This window comes from Dendropsophus ebraccatus, chromosome 8 (genome assembly GCF_027789765.1).
Source record: "Dendropsophus ebraccatus isolate aDenEbr1 chromosome 8, aDenEbr1.pat, whole genome shotgun sequence".
NCBI lineage: Eukaryota > Metazoa > Chordata > Amphibia > Anura > Hylidae > Dendropsophus > Dendropsophus ebraccatus.
In genome coordinates this window covers 29,376,524-29,397,112 of record NC_091461.1, presented here as the reverse complement: position 1 = coordinate 29,397,112, position 20,589 = coordinate 29,376,524, and the positions used below count along the sequence as shown (strand labels likewise).

General features: G+C 45.0%; 1 protein-coding gene across 5 annotated transcripts in view; it reads right to left on the bottom strand.

The window, feature by feature from the left end:
• Positions 1 to 20,589, bottom strand: part of CTBP2 (C-terminal binding protein 2) — a 79,972-nt gene that overhangs the window by 15,481 nt on the left and 43,902 nt on the right. For all 5 annotated transcript variants that reach the window (XM_069980074.1, XM_069980076.1, XM_069980073.1 and 2 more), the window contains exons 3-5: positions 9,334 to 9,488; positions 5,288 to 5,432; positions 3,383 to 3,589 (exon numbers count right to left, since the gene is read on the bottom strand). In XM_069980074.1, the coding sequence (XP_069836175.1) occupies positions 3,383 to 3,589; positions 5,288 to 5,432; positions 9,334 to 9,488 (507 nt within the window). The remainder of the gene's footprint in view (positions 1 to 3,382; positions 3,590 to 5,287; positions 5,433 to 9,333; positions 9,489 to 20,589) is intronic.

Genomic DNA, 20,589 nt, shown 5'->3' with positions numbered 1-20,589 from the left:
AGCCACAAAAGGAATACCCTAGCCCATTCCAGAAACTTCTCAAAAATGTGCAGGGCGATATCCTGTTAACAGAGAGATCGAGCGCAGTAGGACAAAGCTACCAGTCTTTAAAAAAGGTCTACGTATCCTACTGCGCAGTGCATGTCGACTGGGAAAACTCCGGCACCTTGCTAAACCCAGATAACCAACAACTGAGGCTCAAGCTACCCACTTAGAACCGGTTCTACGTAGCTAGGAGGCAGAAGGCCATAGGTCTAAACGTGAGTAAGAGTATAACTTATCTACTTATATCTACACTACAGTTCCAGCAGAGTACAGGATCTACACTGGGCAAGGGCTCCACTGGCAAACTCCTCTCCTCTCCACAAAACACTACTACTTTTACCTAAGCTCCTATACTTTTCAAGCGCCTACTTCTAAAGCACTAAGTCAGCACCATTTCCAAAGCGTGTACTGTTCACCTGCAACATTATACAGTAAATTGTTATACTTTTGTACGCACAGGACTCTGTCTCTATCCGCACCTGCACCCATACACACCACCGTACACCTTGGCTTACTTTTCCAATTCTCTGTGGGTGGTGGTACAGACTTCCTGGGTGGGTCAACTACCAACAAGGCCAGAGGTTGCCGACCATTTGGGGACATTTGAAACCGGCCATATACAAAGCAGGTACCAACATCACACCTGTGCACTGTTACAGTGCTGGAGTCACGACAAGTAACATCTACATCACTGGCAGAGTACCAGAAAGGGAATAAACACTATTACAGTGGGAATATAAAATATACAAAGTTGCACTGGCCAAACACATAAGACAAGCAGTAGTCTGAGCTCTTGTTAATAGTTTAATCTCTCTCAGTAAACCCATCCACATGGATGCTCAGCTAAGAGTGCACTTGTCTTCAATTGGAAGAGGAGAGAAATTTGCTGTCAGGCTGGTGGTGGCGGCTTCTCTCCCCAAGAATATTAAAAGTTAATAGTCAATATTCCTGATCCTTCTTCCCTTTAACATTGGCCATTGTGTGATGGTCATACCCCACCACAAAACATGTGTATAATGTGTATGGTCAGCTTCAACGATTGGTACGGCATAAGGAACTGCTCCACCTGATCAACAGGAACAAGTGATCCTGAACTGATCTGGAGGAGGAAGCTGAACATAATTAGCCAATGGTGCTCAGCTTCCTGCAAGGATAACACTGGAGGAATAAAGATACATAGAGGACAGTGACTTTTGGTCTGTCCAACAAAAAAAAAGCTGAACGGAAGACAACACCACACCGGGAGGCAGGGATCAACCCAGCTAAGTAGGTGCGTCACATTCTTGGCCTCTTTAATGGCATGTTAAAGTGTCTGGTCAGACCTTGCTCCCTGGCGCTCAGCTCGTATACACCAGGGAGACGCCAGCCACTAAGTGATCAGCTGATCTTTGACATCCTTTCATTAGTCTAGCTGGGGTGTTACAATAACCTAGACCACAAAGGCTAACAAATTAGAGGCATGGTACTATTATCCTCTATACTTAAAACCAAAATGCATACCTCCAAACAGTCCCGGATCCAGCGGGACAGTCCCGGTTTTGGGGTGATTTCCCGCAGTCCCGGAACGGCCCCCATGTGTCCCGCTGTCCCCCACCCCAGCACCGGCAGCTGCCGGGTGCAGACTGCGGCCCTTACACTGAGCGCTCCTAAAGAGCGCTCACATCGACACCTACTGGCCGGGCGTACGCCGCTCCCGACGCTGAGGAGGCCAAGGAGATGATGCACAGGCTTCTGGTGCAGGCTTCCTCTTCCAGCCCCGCGGCGCCCACACTCCTCTCCTGATTGGCACAGATGATGTGAGAAGAGTGCAGGCGCTGTGGAGCTGGAAAAGGAAGCCCATAGTTGCCAACAGTATGACCCGGTAAGCCCCGCCCCCTGTGCCCACCACATGGCTAACTAACCAGCAGAGTATCCCGGGCCAGAGGAGGAGAGACGCCATGGACAACATTAAATATGGTAAGTGTAATGGGTCAGTCTCTTACCATATTTCTAGTTGTCCATGGCGTCTCTCCTCCTCTGGCCCTGTGTACTCTGCTGGTTAGTTAGCCCCGCGGTGGGCACCGGGGGTGGGGCTTACCGGGTCATACTGTTTGCAACTATGGAAGCCTGCACCAGAAGATTGAGTACTAAGGGGCATACTAAGAAGGTACTAAGGGGGTACACTAAGAAGGTACTAAGGGACATACTAAGGGGGTACTAAGAAGGTAAAAATGGGGGTACTAAAGGGCATACTGAGGGGGTACTAAGAGGCATTCTAAGAGGGTACTAAGGGCGTACTAATGGGCATACTAAAAGGATACTAAGAGGCATACAACATAGGGGCATGCTATATACCATGTGGGGGCTAAAAAGGAGGGGTTATATTATGTGGGGGCTATACTATGTGCCTTTTGGGGGGCTCCTGCACACGAATGGGGCCTATACTATATAGGGGCTGCTACAGGGGAGGGCTATACTCTATGGGGACTGCTGCACAGGGGGAAGGGAAAGATGGCAAGAAACACAAAACTGAAGCAGAGAAGACTTCCCCTGTGAGTCACTGAATACCTGCAATACAATCACCTATAAGGTCTGCAGGTGTACAGACTCATCTACCACTATATTGTCACTGCTGAGGGAGAGTACTGCTCTGTGTACAGCCTCATCTACCGCTATATTGTCACTGCTGAGGGAGAGTAATGCTCTGTGTATACTGGATGTTATGTAGTAATGGTATAAGGGGATAAGTCACTATCTGGTGAAGATCTATTATTTGTTTCTTATGTAATGGTAACAGGTGATGCGGTTATGAGGGACGTGGCACATTGCCGTGACTGTCCCTCTTTGCTCTGCTCAAAAGTTGGGAGGTATGCAAAATGGAATACCACCAAGACGCTCTACCCACATAGACCACCTGGCACCTGACTTTATCTAGTCATACTTATGTTGTATAACACTATTTATCTGGGGCCTACAAGTACAGACAAAGTTCAGAGGCAAATTATTTGGTTAGTAAGAATGGGTTCACTTATGTCTGGTGATCCAGAACCATCCCTGATGGTAATGGATGAGGACACTGGATGCCACAAGCTGGGTCTTTAGCATCCAGCATCCACTCTAAAGGCACATTATCCACCGTATTTGCCATCCGGCACGGATTCACTGGATCAAAAAAAACAATACGTACAATGCTTATTGATCCTATGCCTGCCCACCGCATAGCAAATATGCCGGATGATGGAGATATGTGTCACACAGATTACAAGACAAAGGCTTACAGGGAACACCAACTACAACCTATTAGGGATACAACCAATAAACGTGATAAATTCATCAAAGCCTGCAGTTAATCACTTACCAAATCCTATCAAGCCTAGAGTCTCCCCACGGACACGGGCCGCCCCAGATGCCGCCTCTCTTATCTGTTCTACGCTGTGTACCCTTGTCCCCTCCCGCAATGCTTGATACAGCCATGTGTTCCTCCGATACAGATTCAGAATATGGCAGATAGTAGAATCGGCCGTCTCCTCCACAGCAGCCGAAGGGATATTACACACCGCCACTCCTGGAATAAGGAAATGTACACAATACACATTCTGATGATAAATGTGTAGAACAATTAGTAATATAAAACATCTAAAAGCTAATACTGCAAAATGTATTTACTGCTGCAAAAACTGCACGAAAGAGAAAGAGAGAGAGAGAGAGAGAGAGAGAGAGAGAGAGAGAGAGAGAGAGAGAGAGACAGAGAGAGAGAGAGAGAGCGAAAGAAAGAAAGAGAAGGAAAGAGAGAAAGAAAGAAAAAAAGAAAGAAAGAAAGAAAAAAAAAAGAAAAAAAGAAAAAAAAAGAAAGAAAAAAAGAAAGAAAGAAAAAAAAAAAAAGAAAGAAAGAAAGAAAGAAAGAAAGAAAGAAAGAAAGTGAACGATACACATAGCATAGTACTGCAGAAGTATAGGTATAATGGTAGAGAAGCGAGGAACGCCGCTCACCTTGGGCGCACCGCCAGAAGCTTAGAATAGATATAGCAATCTGCTGCCTTTCCATGGGACCGTATAGAAGATCTAAGGGAATTAGAACCCTGAAGACAGACCAGACATGCAGGAGATCCGGGATGTGTAGACGCTGATCAGGTGAGCACTTAAAGGATGATGGGAGTTGTGGTGAACGTAAAAACAAGTCTTTATTCAATGGGCAAGATGTTTTGAGGCATACCCTCTCCATCAGGTGTCCCTCGAAATGCGTTGTCCATTGAATAAAGCCTTGTTTTTAAACGTTCACCATGACTCCCATCATCCTTATTGAGCTAACCTCCAACTTGCCGATCAGCACCTACCCATGCCAGATTGCCTGTCTGGACCTCCAGGGTGCTAATTCTCTTCGAGGTTGTAGCAAAAATTGTAATACCGTGCCCCCTTCTCCTCGTGATTCCCCAATATTCTGGTAAAGCCACTTTGCAGTGGATATGAATGCTCACAATGCAAAGGTGTCGGCCACACCAGCACTATACAGCAGGCTAGAGAAATCTCCAACTATTATTGCACAGTAACCAGCTGTTCTGTAGTGTATGGCTACCGCAGGCTAGTTAGCAGATTTTGGAATCAATGTTGTAAAGTGCGGGGTTGGTTTATATCCAGGTATAGCGCAAGGGAGGGGGATGTACATTTTTACACCTTCTCTACCCATAGACTGTCATTAATCTCTCTTTACTAAAACAGCACAGCCCCCCTGATAGTCTCATAGGCCCAATCTCTCCCCCTTTACCACTATAACATCCTGCAGTGGTGCGCTAAGGCTGAACAGTTTCGGTGTTTAAAGGCAATATTGCCAATTAAAATATCATGAAGGTAATGCGCCTGCAGAGCGTACAGCATATTGTTGAATTATTAACCAGCCAGAACCACCGAGGTGAATCGCTAATGATCCGATATTCCTAAGAATTACTGCAAACCAGTGACATCACGGAGCTCCGGGGCATCGGACTAGCTGCGGAATGATTATTCATGTGACTGGAGAGCTATTAGGTTACAGTAATATACTGGAGGAGTAGATGGTATAAGGATATTATATAAGGCTACTAGGAAATATTCAGCTAATGCGTTCCCAGGAAATTCTCTGCATCTGTCATCATCTATGTAACAATGATAAAGTATCCACACCAGCTACTGCCAGCTAATGATAGAGCCGGGACAGTTCTGGCATCTCCACACTTCACCGACGGCAAATAGAGTGAAAGAACAGGAGACAGAGTTCCGCAGTACCTACCCAGATCTCCGGCGGCCTTGATGTCAATGTTGTCATATCCGCTGCCTATCCGCACTATGACACGAAGAGACTTAAACTTCTCCAAGTCTTCACGTGTCAGTGTAATAGTGTGATACATCATGGCGCCCACCGCTTCATTCAGAACCTACAACACAGATATTGTCATATTCATTAGCCGTTATTTACATAGTGCTGACATATACCGCAGCATTGTACATAGAGAACATGAACAAACAATCAGTTATTGTTCCTGGTGAGCTTCACAATCAATCTCCAGATCCACAAGAAGCCAAATGACACTGACAGGTGTGGAATGTTAACAAAATGCAATATTGCCATTTTGGGGGGTTAAGGGGTGGGGGGGGGTTATGCTAGTTACTGCAGTAAAGAACTTACATGTTAACTCTACTCTGCAGGTTGGTATGAGCAGTAGCAGCAAACTTAAAGGGGTATTCCACTCAAACATAACTTTTGATATGTTGCTGCCCATGGTGAGATAACAACAAGTATGGAAGGAATTGTTTATCTATTCTGTCTCCTTCCCCTAGCTCTAAGCTGCTGCTTTCTGCTGAAGACACAAACCCTGTGTGTGGGTTTTTCTCTCTGTCTCCCCCTCCCTTCTGAGACAGCTGATGTAACCAAGCCCCTGGATGGCTTCATCTGCAACTTTTGTAGCTTCTTTCAATGCTGGGAGGGTTATTATGAGGTCAAGTTGCTGATAAGCTCATTGTTATCCCTCCCAGCATTATAAAGTTGCAGATAGGGACTTGTTTACATTATCTGTCTCAGAAAGGAGGGGGGAGGAGGGGGAAACAATCTCACCCACAGATTTCTGTGTCTTCAGCAGAAAGCAGCAGCTCAGAACTGGGAGAAGGAGACTGAATAAATAATAAGTATGAAAGGAATTGTTAGTCTCACCATGGCCAGCAACACATGGAAAGTTATGTTTGAGCGGAATACCCCTTTAACATTTTAACAGTCAAAATATAATGTAATTTAATCCCCTATGTTCAATAACATTTATATTTCTTTCTTTTCAATCATCTTTTTATCGAGTTTCAGAATAAGCAGACAGCACATCTGCTTGTAACAAAACGTTAAAAAAAAAATCTCAAGCCTTTCATTACATATCAGCTGCTGTAGGTCCTGCAGGAGAGGTTTTTTATGGTTATTTGCTCCGGCTCTGGACAGTTCCTGACATAAACAGAGGTGGCAGCAGGGCGCACTGTGTCAGACTTAGAATACACCACTTCCTGCAGGACATACAGCAGCTGATAAGTATGGGAAGACTTGAGACTGTTTAATAGAAATTGGTACCAGTTGATTTGAAAGATAGGTCATTTTACTGAACTATCCCTCAAAAATTAAAAAAAATTATGCAAGTGTTTACACCAGTAGCAGATGTCTCTTAAAGAGTCACTGTCATCATAGAATACTTTTGATATGTCTCTATTGGTCTGAGTCTGAGTGTTCAGACCCGTAGCGATCATCAGAACGAGCTGCGAGAGGATGTGCTGCAGCGTGTCTGCTCCCCGCTCTGTGTCAGCATAATCAGTCGGGCTCTATAGACTTACATTATGAGCAAGACTGATCACATGACACAGAGCGGGGAGACGGCCGGTGAATGGTGACCGTGACACCAAGTATGATAAAACACCCCCACAATAGACCACGCCGCATAGAACACACCCACAGTGGGATGTTCAGCAAAACATTATCCAATCTTGGGCTGAGGGGGATTTGGTAGATTTTTAAAATTTCTTTAAAAACTTTGCCAGAAATTCTGGAGTATTCTGCATGTCCACCATACATGCATGTAAGCCCCTACAACAGAAATCTGAAGTGGAAGGGAAGTAGAAGTGGAAGGTTTTTTTTTTCTGGTGTAATATACCATCTAGTGAATTTTGTATGTGTTAACAGTTAGAGGGGTCATGTGTGGATTGGTATATAAGCGATTCCTGGTGAAATTGTTTTGCCTAGATCTTTCTCCCATTGGAGGACATAATCTCCTTTCAGAGTGGTGTTTATGGAGAGTAGATGGGAATACAGGGTAGACTGAAGTTTCTAAACTTCTTGTTCTTCTATGTGAGACTCTTTCAGAAGTACTGAGATGGCCGGCACTAGGACCCCAGCTGCCACCTTAAAAAAAAAGTGTCCTTGTTACCCCTCCACCCCACCTCCCACTTGACTCTACACAATCTCAGTCCAGCGTATTATAAGTCTAAAAGTCAATAGGGCTGTCCAGAGAAGCTAGATGGAGCTCGCTGTGAACTGGAGCATGATGCACTTCTTCCTGCTTGTGGGGATCTGAGCACTGACAATCTGACTAATCAAAACTTTACATTTCCCTGTCATTTAAAAAAAGAGTTTGGCACCTGCAGTGTGTGAACTTGGCTCCACCACACTTCATTCTTAAAACATATGTGGTAGTTGTCCTGCCCTGCGACCGGTCACTTGCTAGATGGTGATGTGTGACGCCACTTCTATGGTGGATGGTCGGTGGAATATAGCTCAGCCAGTTAGGACGTTGTGGTGACGCCAGTGCTAACTCAGCACACAGGTGTGATGGTATACATGCTTTTAGTTTTTTGTAGCTGGCTATATTGATCCCCAATGGTGGGTGACCTGTTATGATGGGTCCCTTGGGCGCTTATCACGGTGGTCCAGTGTGGAGATATGACCCACCCGGACTGTCGGTACTGCCACCCACAGAAAGGGGAAATGACCCAAGGACAGTGTAGCTTGTGTGTGTAGGTGCTGGTGCAATGATCACTGAGTCCCAGTAGAATAAATAAAGCTGTTCTTGGCTTAACTGTACTTGGCTGATACTACTAGATCTGTACTGAGAGTTGCTGAGGTGGAGAGTAAGATAGCGATGCTGACTTTGTTACATGCTGAGAAGAGTAGAGAGTTCAGAGAAGTGGAGAGGAGTTTGTCTTGAGAGTCCCAACCCAATGTAGTACTGTGCTCTGCCAGAACTTAAGAGATACTTGAGAAGTGAATACTTGAAGGAAAAAGAATACTTGTGCCTGTGTTTCGACCTTTGTCGCTATATCACCTTCTACCCAGTGTCAAGCTACCTGTCCTACAAGGGTGACACAAGCCCCAGTCGTAGTTACCCGAGTTGAGCAAAGTGTCCAAAAATATCCGGTGTCATCTGCGCTGCGAGATAGAGTACGTAGACCATTGCGGTAGCTTTGCTCTATCCGGATCAGTTACTCTGCCTTAGGGTACGGTCCTGCACTGTGTAGATATGTTCACAGCGTGGGTTGGGGTGTCCTCTGACTCATCCTCTCTTTAGTGTTTAGCACTGCATTGTTGGTTGAAGCGTTGCTTTAAGAAAGAAAGTCTGTGTGTTCTCTTTCCCAGACAGGGAACCTGGCAGAGCTAAGCTCAGCAGGGATCTGTGTTCTACTCTTCAGAGAATCAGAGAACTACTGAACTGCACTTCCTCTCCCCATGTGACTACTACCTCCTACTGTAATCTATGCATTCTCTTCTCCACCACTCACAGAGGTTACATACAGAAGAGAAAAAAAACAGGGATAGGTAGAGAAAGAACCGCATCTCTCCTTGGTGTACAGGATCCCAAAATACAATACAGTAACCCTTAGGTGACTACAGCTGTGCAGCATCTATACATAGTGACATCTAAATGGCAAAACTTATACAATACTTCGTCACCACTTAACTTTTGAAGTATCAGGCTTTTGCAAGGGGTTTTCAAAACAAACACCACACGTTCATGTACATAAAATGTCAGGAAGAGTAAATAAAATAGCACTACAGCTTTACATGGGTTGTCTCTGGTATTGTAGTTTGACGCCATTGAAGTGAATAGGGCTGAGCTGCAATATCAAAAACACAACCTGTGGACAGGTGGGGCAATCCACTTTAGACAAATCCACTTGTTAGGAGGGCCAGACATAAACAAGCCATGGCATAGTCCTTGTGGTCCAGCACTGTGCTCAAACTCCACATATAATTGCTACATTGCCACCACATTTCTCTTCTCTACTCATATCCCTTGAATTTTTCTCCATTACCTTTTCATGGATCTCCTGTGTAGACTGGGCATCACAAAATGCCACAGTGGCCAAGTCTTTTAGGATTGGCATCTCCACTGTGCAGTCCCTTCCATCCAACAGAGCAATAAGTGGGCGAGGATGCATCGGACCATTGACTGTCTGGGGCCTCATACCTAGAAGATAGAAACAAAGTAGGAAGATCAGATGAATGACATACAAGCCTATAGAGATACACGGGATGCCGATGGGCAATTACATCATAGCATAGCTCCCGGCCAAAATTAAATAAATAAGGGATGGAGGAATACAATGGAATTTGATGTGACATCTACTGTAAACTGTTTTACATCTCCCCGTATTCTTCCCAGATTGTCACCACGGTTCTAATTTACACATACACTAAACATTTTCACCGTATTTCTATATCCTTCATCTGCACTCTCCTAAACTCTTGCTCAGTGTGTAACAAACTCACAAAGTTTCAGGATCTCTTCATCACCAAATCCCTCACCCTTCTGGCTTTCCCTGAAACCTGGCTACAACCATACGAGACTGCTTCCCCTGCTGCTCTATCCTATGGTGGTCTTCATCACTCCCACGCCTGAGGGTAGGCATGGTGGAGGAGTTTGTGTTCTTCCCTCCCCACACTTTCCTGGTCATTTCCCCTGAACCCTCACTCTCACTAGGCTCCTTTGAGGTTCACACCCTCAATCTCGTCTGCCCACTTTCCTTCAGAGTTGCTGTTATCTATAGCCCTCCTGGCTCACCCCAACAATTCCTCAACCACTTTGCCACCTGGCTCCCTCACTACTTATTCACAGATGTTCCCACAATAATAGTCTGAGATTTCAACATTCCCATCTGTATCCGAATCTCCTTTCCCACCTCTCATCTCCTCTCCTTCACCTCTTCTTTTTTGGCCTCTTGCAGCTAATCAAATCTGCTAGACAGAAGGGTGGAAAAACACTAATCATCTTCCGTCAATTTCAAACTTTCCAAATGACCATTTTAGTTATCAGACCACAGTGTTCTCTCTTTCTCAGTCACAAACATCTGCCCCACTCTTGACACTGCTTCCCCATCCATATACAGAAATACGCGTGGTATTAACACTCGTCAACTCCAAGACTCCCTGCATGCATGACCCCCAATCACATCCCTCACCTGGCCCAATATGGTGGCCAAACACTCTTTAAGCTAAAAGCTCAGACACCCATCACTGACCTCTTTGCTGAAGACCTGGCCTCCTGCTTCAAATCTAAAATGGACACTGATCTGCTTTGACATCACCCCAGCTCCAAAGTCCCATAGATTCCATTCCCTCTACTACTTCATGATTCCCAGTTTTTGATCCAGTGACAGAGGATGGAGTCTCCAAGCTTCGCTCTTCCTCTCATCCAACTGCCCTAGTGACCTATGCCCTAACACCTTATCCAGTTACTCTCTCCTGCAGTCACTACTCCTCACTAAAATATTCAACCTCTTCCTCTCTGGTATCTTTTCCTCCTCCTTCAAACATTATATTATAACCTCACTACTGGAGGGAAAACACACACACACACACACACACACACACACACCTTTGCATCTAACCATCGACCGGTCTCTGATCTACCTTTCATCTCTAAACTCCTGGAGTGTGTGGTCTATTCTCGCCTAGCCCGCTAGCTTTCTGATAACTTTCTAATCGACCTCTTTAGTCCAGTTTCCGATCCCTTCACTCCACTGAAATCGCTCTAACCAAGGTGTCAAGAGATCTCCTGAAGGCCAAGTCACAAGGAAGCTACTCCTTGCCGATTCTCCTTAATCTCAGCAGCGTTTGACACCGTATACCACCCTGGTGTCCCCCCACAGTTGCTTTTGCCTCTCCTTGCACCTCTCAAAAAGTCTCCTCAACAGGTTAAGTGGTGATAAAGAGTAATTTGCAGTTTTACCACTAGATGTCAGTGTTGTGCATTTCTATGTATTGCACAGCTGAGGAGGATATTGGGTTACTGTTCTATGTGTACCATGTACCGATAGGAGGTGTTTTCTTCTTCTGACCTCTCTTCCCCCCCCCCCCCCTCTTTTGCACACACTCATCCCCACCACTCACAGGGTAGATTACTTAGCCCCTGTAGGAAGTTAGTCACTTGGTGGAGGAAGTACAAATGAGTCTTATCCAGATTCTTGTTGGAGAAAGACACACAGAGCAAGTGTCCCTGCTGTAGCCAAGCCAGGGCCTGGCTTATGCCAGGCCCTTTGTCCGGGACCAAAGTGCAGTCTAGTCTAGACACCCCAGTGTTCAAATGCAGCTAGAGACAACCAGTTTGTTTACTACTGATACTATATCTACCATGCAGTGCTAAGCACTTAAAGGGAGAAGAGTCCAGGACCACCCTAACCCACAATGTAAACCAGTCTAGAAAGTGCAGGGCAATATCCAGAAACACAAGAGGAACTAGCCTGGATAGGACAAAGCTACCAAGGAAGATCTACATACCCCACCTCTCAGTGCAGGTAACTGGGACACCCCCAGAAATTTAGCTTCACCCAGATAACCATGACTAGGGCTTGTATCACCCTATTAGGACGGGTCACTGGACACTGTAGGGTGGAAGGTGGTCAGACAGTCTATACACGGTTAAAAGGAAACGCCTCACTACAGTTTTTCTCCAATGTTCTGGCAGAGTACATTGCAAAATTGGGTTAGGACCCCCTCTACAATCTCTTCTCTACTCTCAAGGTGTGTTGTACTATTGAAAGACTGCACAGTAAAGCTGTTCTATTTTTCCGCTTCCATTATTTTTCCGCTTCCTGTGGATGGTGGTACAGATAGTTCGGTGGGTCAATTGCCACTCAGGACTACCGTGACAAGAGCCCAAGGGACCCACTACAACCCAGCAGGTTACCAACCATTGGGGAATACAGCCAGCCACATAAACAAGCAGGGACAAACATTACACCTGTGTGCTGGACAAGCACTGGCGTCACAACACTAACACCTTTGGCTGAGCTGACGCAACCACCAGTCATAACATCACCCGGTGGATCATCATTCATCTTGCCCGCCACCACACCACCAGCTCCGTGCTCATTCTCTTGGCCTCAATGGCTCTGCCTTTTCCTGTTTTTCTTCCTACCTCTGACCACTCCTTAAGTGTTCTTCTCCTTTACCTTTTACTGTTGGGGTCCCCCAGGGATCAGTCCTTGGTCCCCTCCTTTCTTCCCTCTATACAGCCCCATCTGACAGACCATCAGCAGGTTTGGCCTTAAAGGGGTTATCCAGGGCTACAAAAACATGGCCACTTTCTTTCAGAGACAGCACGACTCTTGTCTTCAGTTCAGGTGCGGTTTGCAAATAAGTTCCATTCACTTCAATGGAATTGGAGCAGCAAAACCACGCCCAAGCTGGAGACAAGAGTGGGGCTGTCTCTGGAAGAAAGTGGCCATGTATTTGTAGCACTGGATAACCCCTTTAAATACCATCTTTACGCTGAGGACACCCAGCTATACACCTCTTCTCGTGACATCACCAGTGTCTATCTGCTCTCTCTAATATTATGATCTATTTCTCAAACTTAATCTTTCTAAAACAGAACTTCTTGTATTCCCTCCCTCTAACCAACCTCAACCCGACATCTCACTCTCGGTCTGTGCTGCTAGTATAACTGCATCAAGCTCAATGTCTGGGGGTTATGCTAGACTCTGATCTATCTTTTACTGCTTATATTCAAGCTCTTGCAGCTCCTGTCACCTACACCTCAAAAAGATCTCCAGAATCCGTCCATTTCTTACCATTGACACAGATCCCTTCTAGTCTTGACTACTGCAACTCCCTACTAAAGCTATACAAAATTACTATTATTTAACCAGATTTATATTTCCTTTTTTTAGCACCATTATGTTCTGCAGGTCGTACAAGGAACATTTCCAATCATATCAACCCCCGATACCAACTGGATTTACAATGTAATATCGGCCATCAGCCATAACATTAAAGGAGAAGTCTGGCAATTTTTTTTTTAATTAAAGTATTGTATGGCACCCCATAAGTTATACAAATTACCAATATACACTTTTTCCCTGCACTTACTACTACATCAAGGCTTCACTTCCTGGATAACATGGTGATGTCACGACCCGACTCCCAGAGCTGTGCGGGCTGTGGCTGCTGGAGAGGATGATGGCAGGGAGACACTGAGGGACACAGGGCACTGGAGGGACACTGAGCTCTGCCATCATCCTCTCCAGCAGTCACAGCCCACACAGCTCTGGGAGTCGGGTCGTGACGTCACCATGTTATCCAGGAAGTGACACCATGTTATCCAGGAAGTGAAGCCTTGATGCAGCAGTAAGTACAGGGAAAAAAGCACTTTATAAGCATTTCCTGTAATAAGTGTATATTTGTGATTTGTAAAACTTCTGGGGGGGGGGGGGGGGGCAATATAATACTTTAATAAAAATTTTCACTGGACTTAAAGAGTGTAGTGAGTAACGTGGATTATCAGGGGACAACAGCGCCTTAAAGGGGTGAGATACGAGGCAGAAAGTGATCAATCAGCTATTGAATTTGGAAGGAAGGAATAATGGGCAATAGAAAATGTTCAAACAACTTCTAATGCTTACAACTCAGCGCTGGAGTGATGGATTAAAATAGGAGTAATCTCTTCCAATTCAAGGCAAGCATCCATATTGTAAACAGCCTTTACTTCAGTCAATACAAATAAGATAAGAGATCCGCTTTAAGGGTCCATTCATACATAACGTATAGCAGCAGAGTTCACGCTATACTGATTTCTATCAAAGCCCACGGCACTCCATTGGATTTTCATTCCGCTGCAAAAGTACATAGTGACATAGCCTTGTAAAAAAGTTAACTATTTAGCTTCCACTCCCCAAGAGCAAAAAATATATATATATTTAATAATAAAAAAAAAATTACAGCAACATGCCAAAGGGGTTTAACCATCAGACAATTATGCCCCATCCACAGACCTTTTAACTATATAATTTGGAACTGACAGTCAATATGACAGCACTTGGGAGGGGTCCATTTCAGTTGTCGCTCAATGAAGGGCAAGGAGCAAGATAGTCCGGAGGAGCAGCCACAATGAAAGCATTGACAGGTCTGACACATACTAGAGGGGAGCACATAAGATAGGCCCTTGTCCCATGAACCTGGTCAAAACCAGATATTGTCTGCGTGTGTATAACCTGCTACTTTGGACTTCAGGATTAGGATATAGTATGAAATCTGCTCTGTTACACACCAGTCTAGACCTTGCATACAACCAGGTCGATGAGATTACGAAACAGTCAACTGTGCCTGACAATATATAACAAAGGTTAGAGTCCCCGTTATATTGTGGGATAAGTTACATGAGGTCATCTGCTTTTTAAAATTGCTTTAAAGGGGGTGGGGGGAACTGTTGACCAGGTTATGTATATTTGTAGATGTTTTGTATATTTAGTGAAGTAAAACATGGCACCGACCTTCTAAACACGTAGAGATCTTTACTTCCATAAGCTTTAAGGAATGTTAGCTCTAGTGCCATGCAAGTAACTCTTTTCGTACCTCAGCCAATGAAGTACTGACAAGTCTTTGTAGAAGAGCACCTGCCCCCAGGATATATATACTGGCTGCCATCTTTGAATAAGCAAGATCAACTTTGACCATCAGTGTGTCCGGATGATTCTTTAGTGCGCACTATAAACCTAACAAGGTAATTTGAAAGAAACAGTCGATATCACAGCACTCTTGGGGTGCATCCATTCCAGTACTACTGTTTGTAAACATAACACATCAGTTTAACCAAAATAGCTCCTAAGTAATATCGTTTTCTCAGTGCTGTGCCGCCACCACAGTAACACACCACTGGATGCTGATGTGTGCTACCGTAACAGTTGAACACACATCAAGAATGTATTGCTGTGACCGCAACGACACTGGGATATACTGAAGATGCAGATGTCCACACAACAGTCAATAGGAAGGCTGGGCAACGCAAAATGAGTAAAAGTCGCTTCACGTGGAAAAAAGTTGTAATCTAATATTGTCGCTAATAACAGCAAAGAAGCAAAGGGAGGACAAGTTATCAGAAATATTGACCTCTATAGGTTGCACATTGATATTTAAGGCCCTATTCCACCAACAGATCTGACGACAGATTATCTGCCAAAGATTTGAAGCCAAACCCAGGAGTGGATTTGAAAAGAGGAGAAATCCAGTCTTTCCTTTATGACCTGTTCTCTGATTATAGTCTGTTCCTGGGTTTGGCTTCAAATCTTTGGCAGATAATCTGTCGTCAGATCTGTTGGTGGAATAGGGCCTTTACAGTGGTAGCCTAGAACTAAAAGGCACCCCGCTCAGACCTCCGTCTACAGGGTGGAAAGCAGATAAAGAGAATGCCCCTCACTCTGGAGGAAGCATCATGTCCATGCTTTACACAAATAGCTCCTCGCTTCAAATAGTAACAGTCTAGTACTTAGAGGTCTATACCCATTTCCTAAAGTTACTCCAGATCCACAAAAAGAATGAATGGAGTGCTGGCTGTGCAAGTATAGTGAGCACCATTCATTCTTGTGTTTGGTGGGGATGCACCAATGATCAGCTTATTATCCCCTAATGCATTTATTTAATTCTGGGAACAATTCACTAGTTATGTAGGGAAGCTTCAAGGTGTTCAGTTACTCCTCTTCCCCTGCAGCAGCAACTGTCAGTGTGCAGCTTCTCCACTCCTCTTCCTCTGTTCAGACATTGGAGGGGAGCAGGAAGAAGCCTGAGCTCATAGTGAGGAGGTGGGGGAGGGGCCCAGGGGTGCAAGGGAGGTGTCTCTACACCTTCCTGCCCATCATAATCAATGTTTCTATACAGTAGGATGCCAGGCTTTTGAATTTAACTTTTAAAGCTTGTATCTGAGCACTGGAGCGACAGATTGAAATAAGAGTTATAGCTCCTGATTAAGAAGCCATATTGTACACTACTTTAAACCTATAAAAAGGTGTACTGTATATTTAAGTTAGTTGCACACACACTTAAATTAGAATATTATTCTTTCCCAATTTGTAGGTGTTTTATATACTTTTACTTTAGTCAGCAAAACTTTGACAAGTTGACAAGGACAACATTTTGACAAGTTTACAAAACATTTCACATTCCTTGCTATGTACTTAAAGGGGATTTCTGGGATAAGCTATTAATCTATGCTGTGGCTGAGGCTATGGGGGACAGTACACTCTGGGTGCTTCGCGTTTGTTACACCTGTAACAAAAGAGGTCAGTACATATATTAACCTATGGGAGATGCTCTTTCTTTCTGGCCTATCACTCTTTTCTTTGTACACATTCCTTACCACCACTTACAGGGTGAATGACACATCCCCTGTAGGAGGTTACTTGGTGGGAGAAGGTGTAGCATCAGTTCTACCTAGATTCTTGTGGGAGGGCACACCGAGCAGACATCTGTGCTGTAGCCAAGCCAGGGCCTGGCTCTGCCAGGACACTAGTCCAAAAAAGTTCAGTTTAGACGGAGTCTAATATGTGCTAGGCTAAAATAAATTTAAAAAAAAGGCGCCATAAGGCGATATTGTCAGGCAATAATATGAACAAGGGGAGCACAAATGGTTATGCTCACCTTTTGATGTTGTACAGAGAGTACGACACCTTTTAGCGCTATCAGTGATGGTAAAGATATCCGCAGCAGCCAGTCCAAACGCACGGTCTAGGATCTTGAGCCACGAGATCCCAGACTCCAAATGGATAGGAAGGTGTGTCACAGCCTTGGAGTTTACTTGGGATGAGGTATGGAGGACTTGATTCGCCGCTGGACGGTATTCAACACAATTATTTAAGATGTCAGTTATTTATTGTCTCATTAAAACCTATGAGACAAATAACTGACATTTTAGGTCAGCAGTGGGGAACCTCCGGCCCCTGAGACCTCCCGATGCGGCTCCCGTGATGTACGCGCTGCTCTGGTGGGGCAGGAGCTGGCATTCACAGCATCCTCCTGTGTGCGACCGCTGCCAGACACAGGAGAATGCTGAGAGTGCCGCCCCCGTCCCCACCAGAACGGCGGACGTCTTCCTTCTCCTGCGGGCCGCGCGCAATGACGTCATTTCATCGCGTGCCGCCTGCAAGAGAAGATGGGCACTGGTTAGAGGAGAGAGAAGAGGACCTAGGCAGCGTGGGAGCGGAGGAAAGATGAGTGGGATGTTTATTTTTTTTTATTTGGGACAGGCACTGGGGGTTAACTAGGCTACAAGGGGCATCACTGGGGGTTAACTACAATAGCAGGGGCACTAGGATAACTAACTGCCGTGCACAGTATGCAGCCCTCGACTGATTTTGTTAATGCCCGACTGGCCCTCTACATGAAGAAGGCTCCCCACCAGTTTTAAATAATCGTGTTGAATATCATCCAGTCCTGAATCAAGTCCTCCATACCTCATCCCCGGTAAACTCAGAGGCTGTGACACACTCCTATCCTAGTCTGAGTCTAAGACACACGTGTATGCAGAAGCAACCAGAGACACTCAATTCTTTCAATATTCCTACTAGATCTACTATGCAGTGCTAGAGACACTACAAGAGGGAGAAAAGTCAGGGGATCAACCTAGCCCACACCGTGAACCAATCTAAAAGGTGCAGAGCAGTATCCTACTACACAAGAGGAACTAGCCTGGATAGAACAAAGCTACCAGAAGGTCTATGTATTCTATCTCGCAGTGCAAGTACACCGGGAAACCTCGGACACTTCAGCTTCACCCAGGTAACTTCACCAGGGGCTTGTATCACCCTATTAGGACGAGTACCTCGACACTGTAGGGCAAGAGGTGGTCAGACCATAGTCTAAACATGGGTAAAAGTAAACTTCTCACTCTCAAGTATTCTTCTAAAGTTCTGGCACAGCAGAGTACTACATTGGCATGAACCGCAGTGAACCATGGACCTGCATGAACCAAGTTCTGTACAAAGATTATCTATTTGCTGCCAAAGTGTTTTGCATTTTCAAGAGACTATATACTGTAAAGATGTTCTATTTTTCCTTCACTGGGGCTCTATCATCCTTTCCTCAGCACCAGCATCTATACACACTAGCCATACACCTTAGGTTAATTTTCCCCTTTCTGTGGGTGGCGGTATGGATAGTCCGGGTGGGTTGATTGCCACTCAGGACTACTGTGACAAGAGCCGAAGGGGCCCATCACAGCCCGGCAGGTCACCAACCTTTTCAGGGGAATACAGTCAGCCACTCTACAAAGCAGGTACTAGCATCACACCTGTGTGCTGGAGTAGCACTGGCGTCACAACACTATCATCTCTGGCTGAGCTGTATCATGCCACTAACAATATCTCCCTCCCAGTGGTCACCACAGTATACCTACCTGTCCCACTTTGGCACAGCTGCTGGCTCCTGGCCTCTCACTTTCCTTTGCTCTTCGTCATGGTCAGTGTTTTCACAACATCCACTGACGCGCCATACCCACAGGAAATGGCCACTTAGCTTAGTATAGACAACATGCAGTCTATGCTGAGTGGCCATTCTGGTGGGAGTGGAATATCTGCAGATGTAGTGAAAACACGGACCACGACGAAGAGCAAAGGAAAGTGAGAGGCCAGGAGCCAGCAGCTGTGCCAAAGTGGGAGAGGTAAGTATACCACAGTGTAGTGCAAGCTGTAGCCCACAAATTCATAGTTTATCCCAGACATCCCCTTTAAAAAGGTTCTGTCATCTCTCTTGACCTGTCCATTTTGGTAAATACACGTACTTCCCATGAAATAACCATTTTTTCATCAACGAAACACTGTTAAAATGCGTGTATGTATACATTGATTATTTCTCTCTGTACATCATTGTATACCCAAGTGAATTTGCTATAATTTAATGGGCATCATGCGACCCCATACTTTAGGTCTCTCCTTTTCTGTATTGTGTGTGGATCTTTTCTTATAGCTCAATAACAAAGTGGGTTGTCAACTCAGCACATCACAAAAGCTATAGAAATAGGAGATCCAGAATAATTTCATGGGCAGATATAATTTTTGCTAAAACATACAGGTCAGGAGTGGTGACAGATGCTTTTTGAAGGGGTTATCCCAAGATTAAAAGTTATTCTAGGACAAGGAACAGCTACCTGATCAGTAGGAGTGCGAGCACTGGGACAGCCCCTAATCACAGTAACAGAGCAGCAACTGACGTAGAGACACTTCTCGATGGAGCTTCCGATCAGAGCACTGAGGAAATATTGGGAAGCCCCACAAAGGATGATTGGAGGGAAGACTGAACATGAGGCGGCCGCTACTTTACCCCCATGAGGCAAGTGACCTCCGGCCTTGTAATTGGCAGGAAGTTGGGACCCCAACAGAGGGAATAACTCAATCTTGTGCCAACCCTTTTAAAGGGAATCTGTTATATAGCAGTTAGGTCAGGAAGACACACAGTACCTTTTATATAGCGGTCTGTGCTTCCATAACATATACCTTTATTCTATAGTGTAACGTGCCAAAAGAGGCGTTCCCAAGCCACTTGCTGCAATCTGGAATGCTTCCTCACTCCCCCTACCATCCCCGCCCCTGCTTGATTGACAGCAGGTCAAGGATTAGATTTTTTTTTTTTTTTTTTGGGGGGGGGGGGGGGGGGGGGGGGTACTAAACATTCCAGATTGCAGCATTTTAGGAGCTTAGGAATGTTTTTTTTATGTTTTGGATGCTCGAATACATAAAAAAGTGTCCTAACAGCTATCTAATGGTGCCTTTACACAGAGAGATTTATCTGACAGATTTCGGAAGCCAAAGCCAGGAATGGATTTGGAAAGAGGAGAGATCTCAGTTTTTCCTTTATGACTTGTCCCCTGTTTATAGTCTGTTCCTGGCTTTGGCTTCAAAAATCTGTGAGATAAATCTCTGTGTAAACGCACCATAACAGGGTCATCACTTTGGCATGTGAACTGTAGCTGAAAGATTCACTTTAAATCCTAAATGATAGATACATATTAGGAACCCCACTCACTTTATTTGGCATTAATGCTTCTAAATACAGAAAATGTGAATGAGACAAACCCAATTGTACAAGGACAACTCTGCAACACGTTCACCTGCAGCCCCAACATGACTGCTGCCATACTCAAAAGTCTGTGTCCCAACACATATACATGTCCATCAAGTCCAGCCTATAATATTTAAGTACCAACTGGCCCATACTAGAAGAAAAAATCCTTCCCAACAACAAAATGCCTGGACGAATGTCCCATCTGCAGAAACCAAGCACCAGAACCTGTAATATATTCCTCA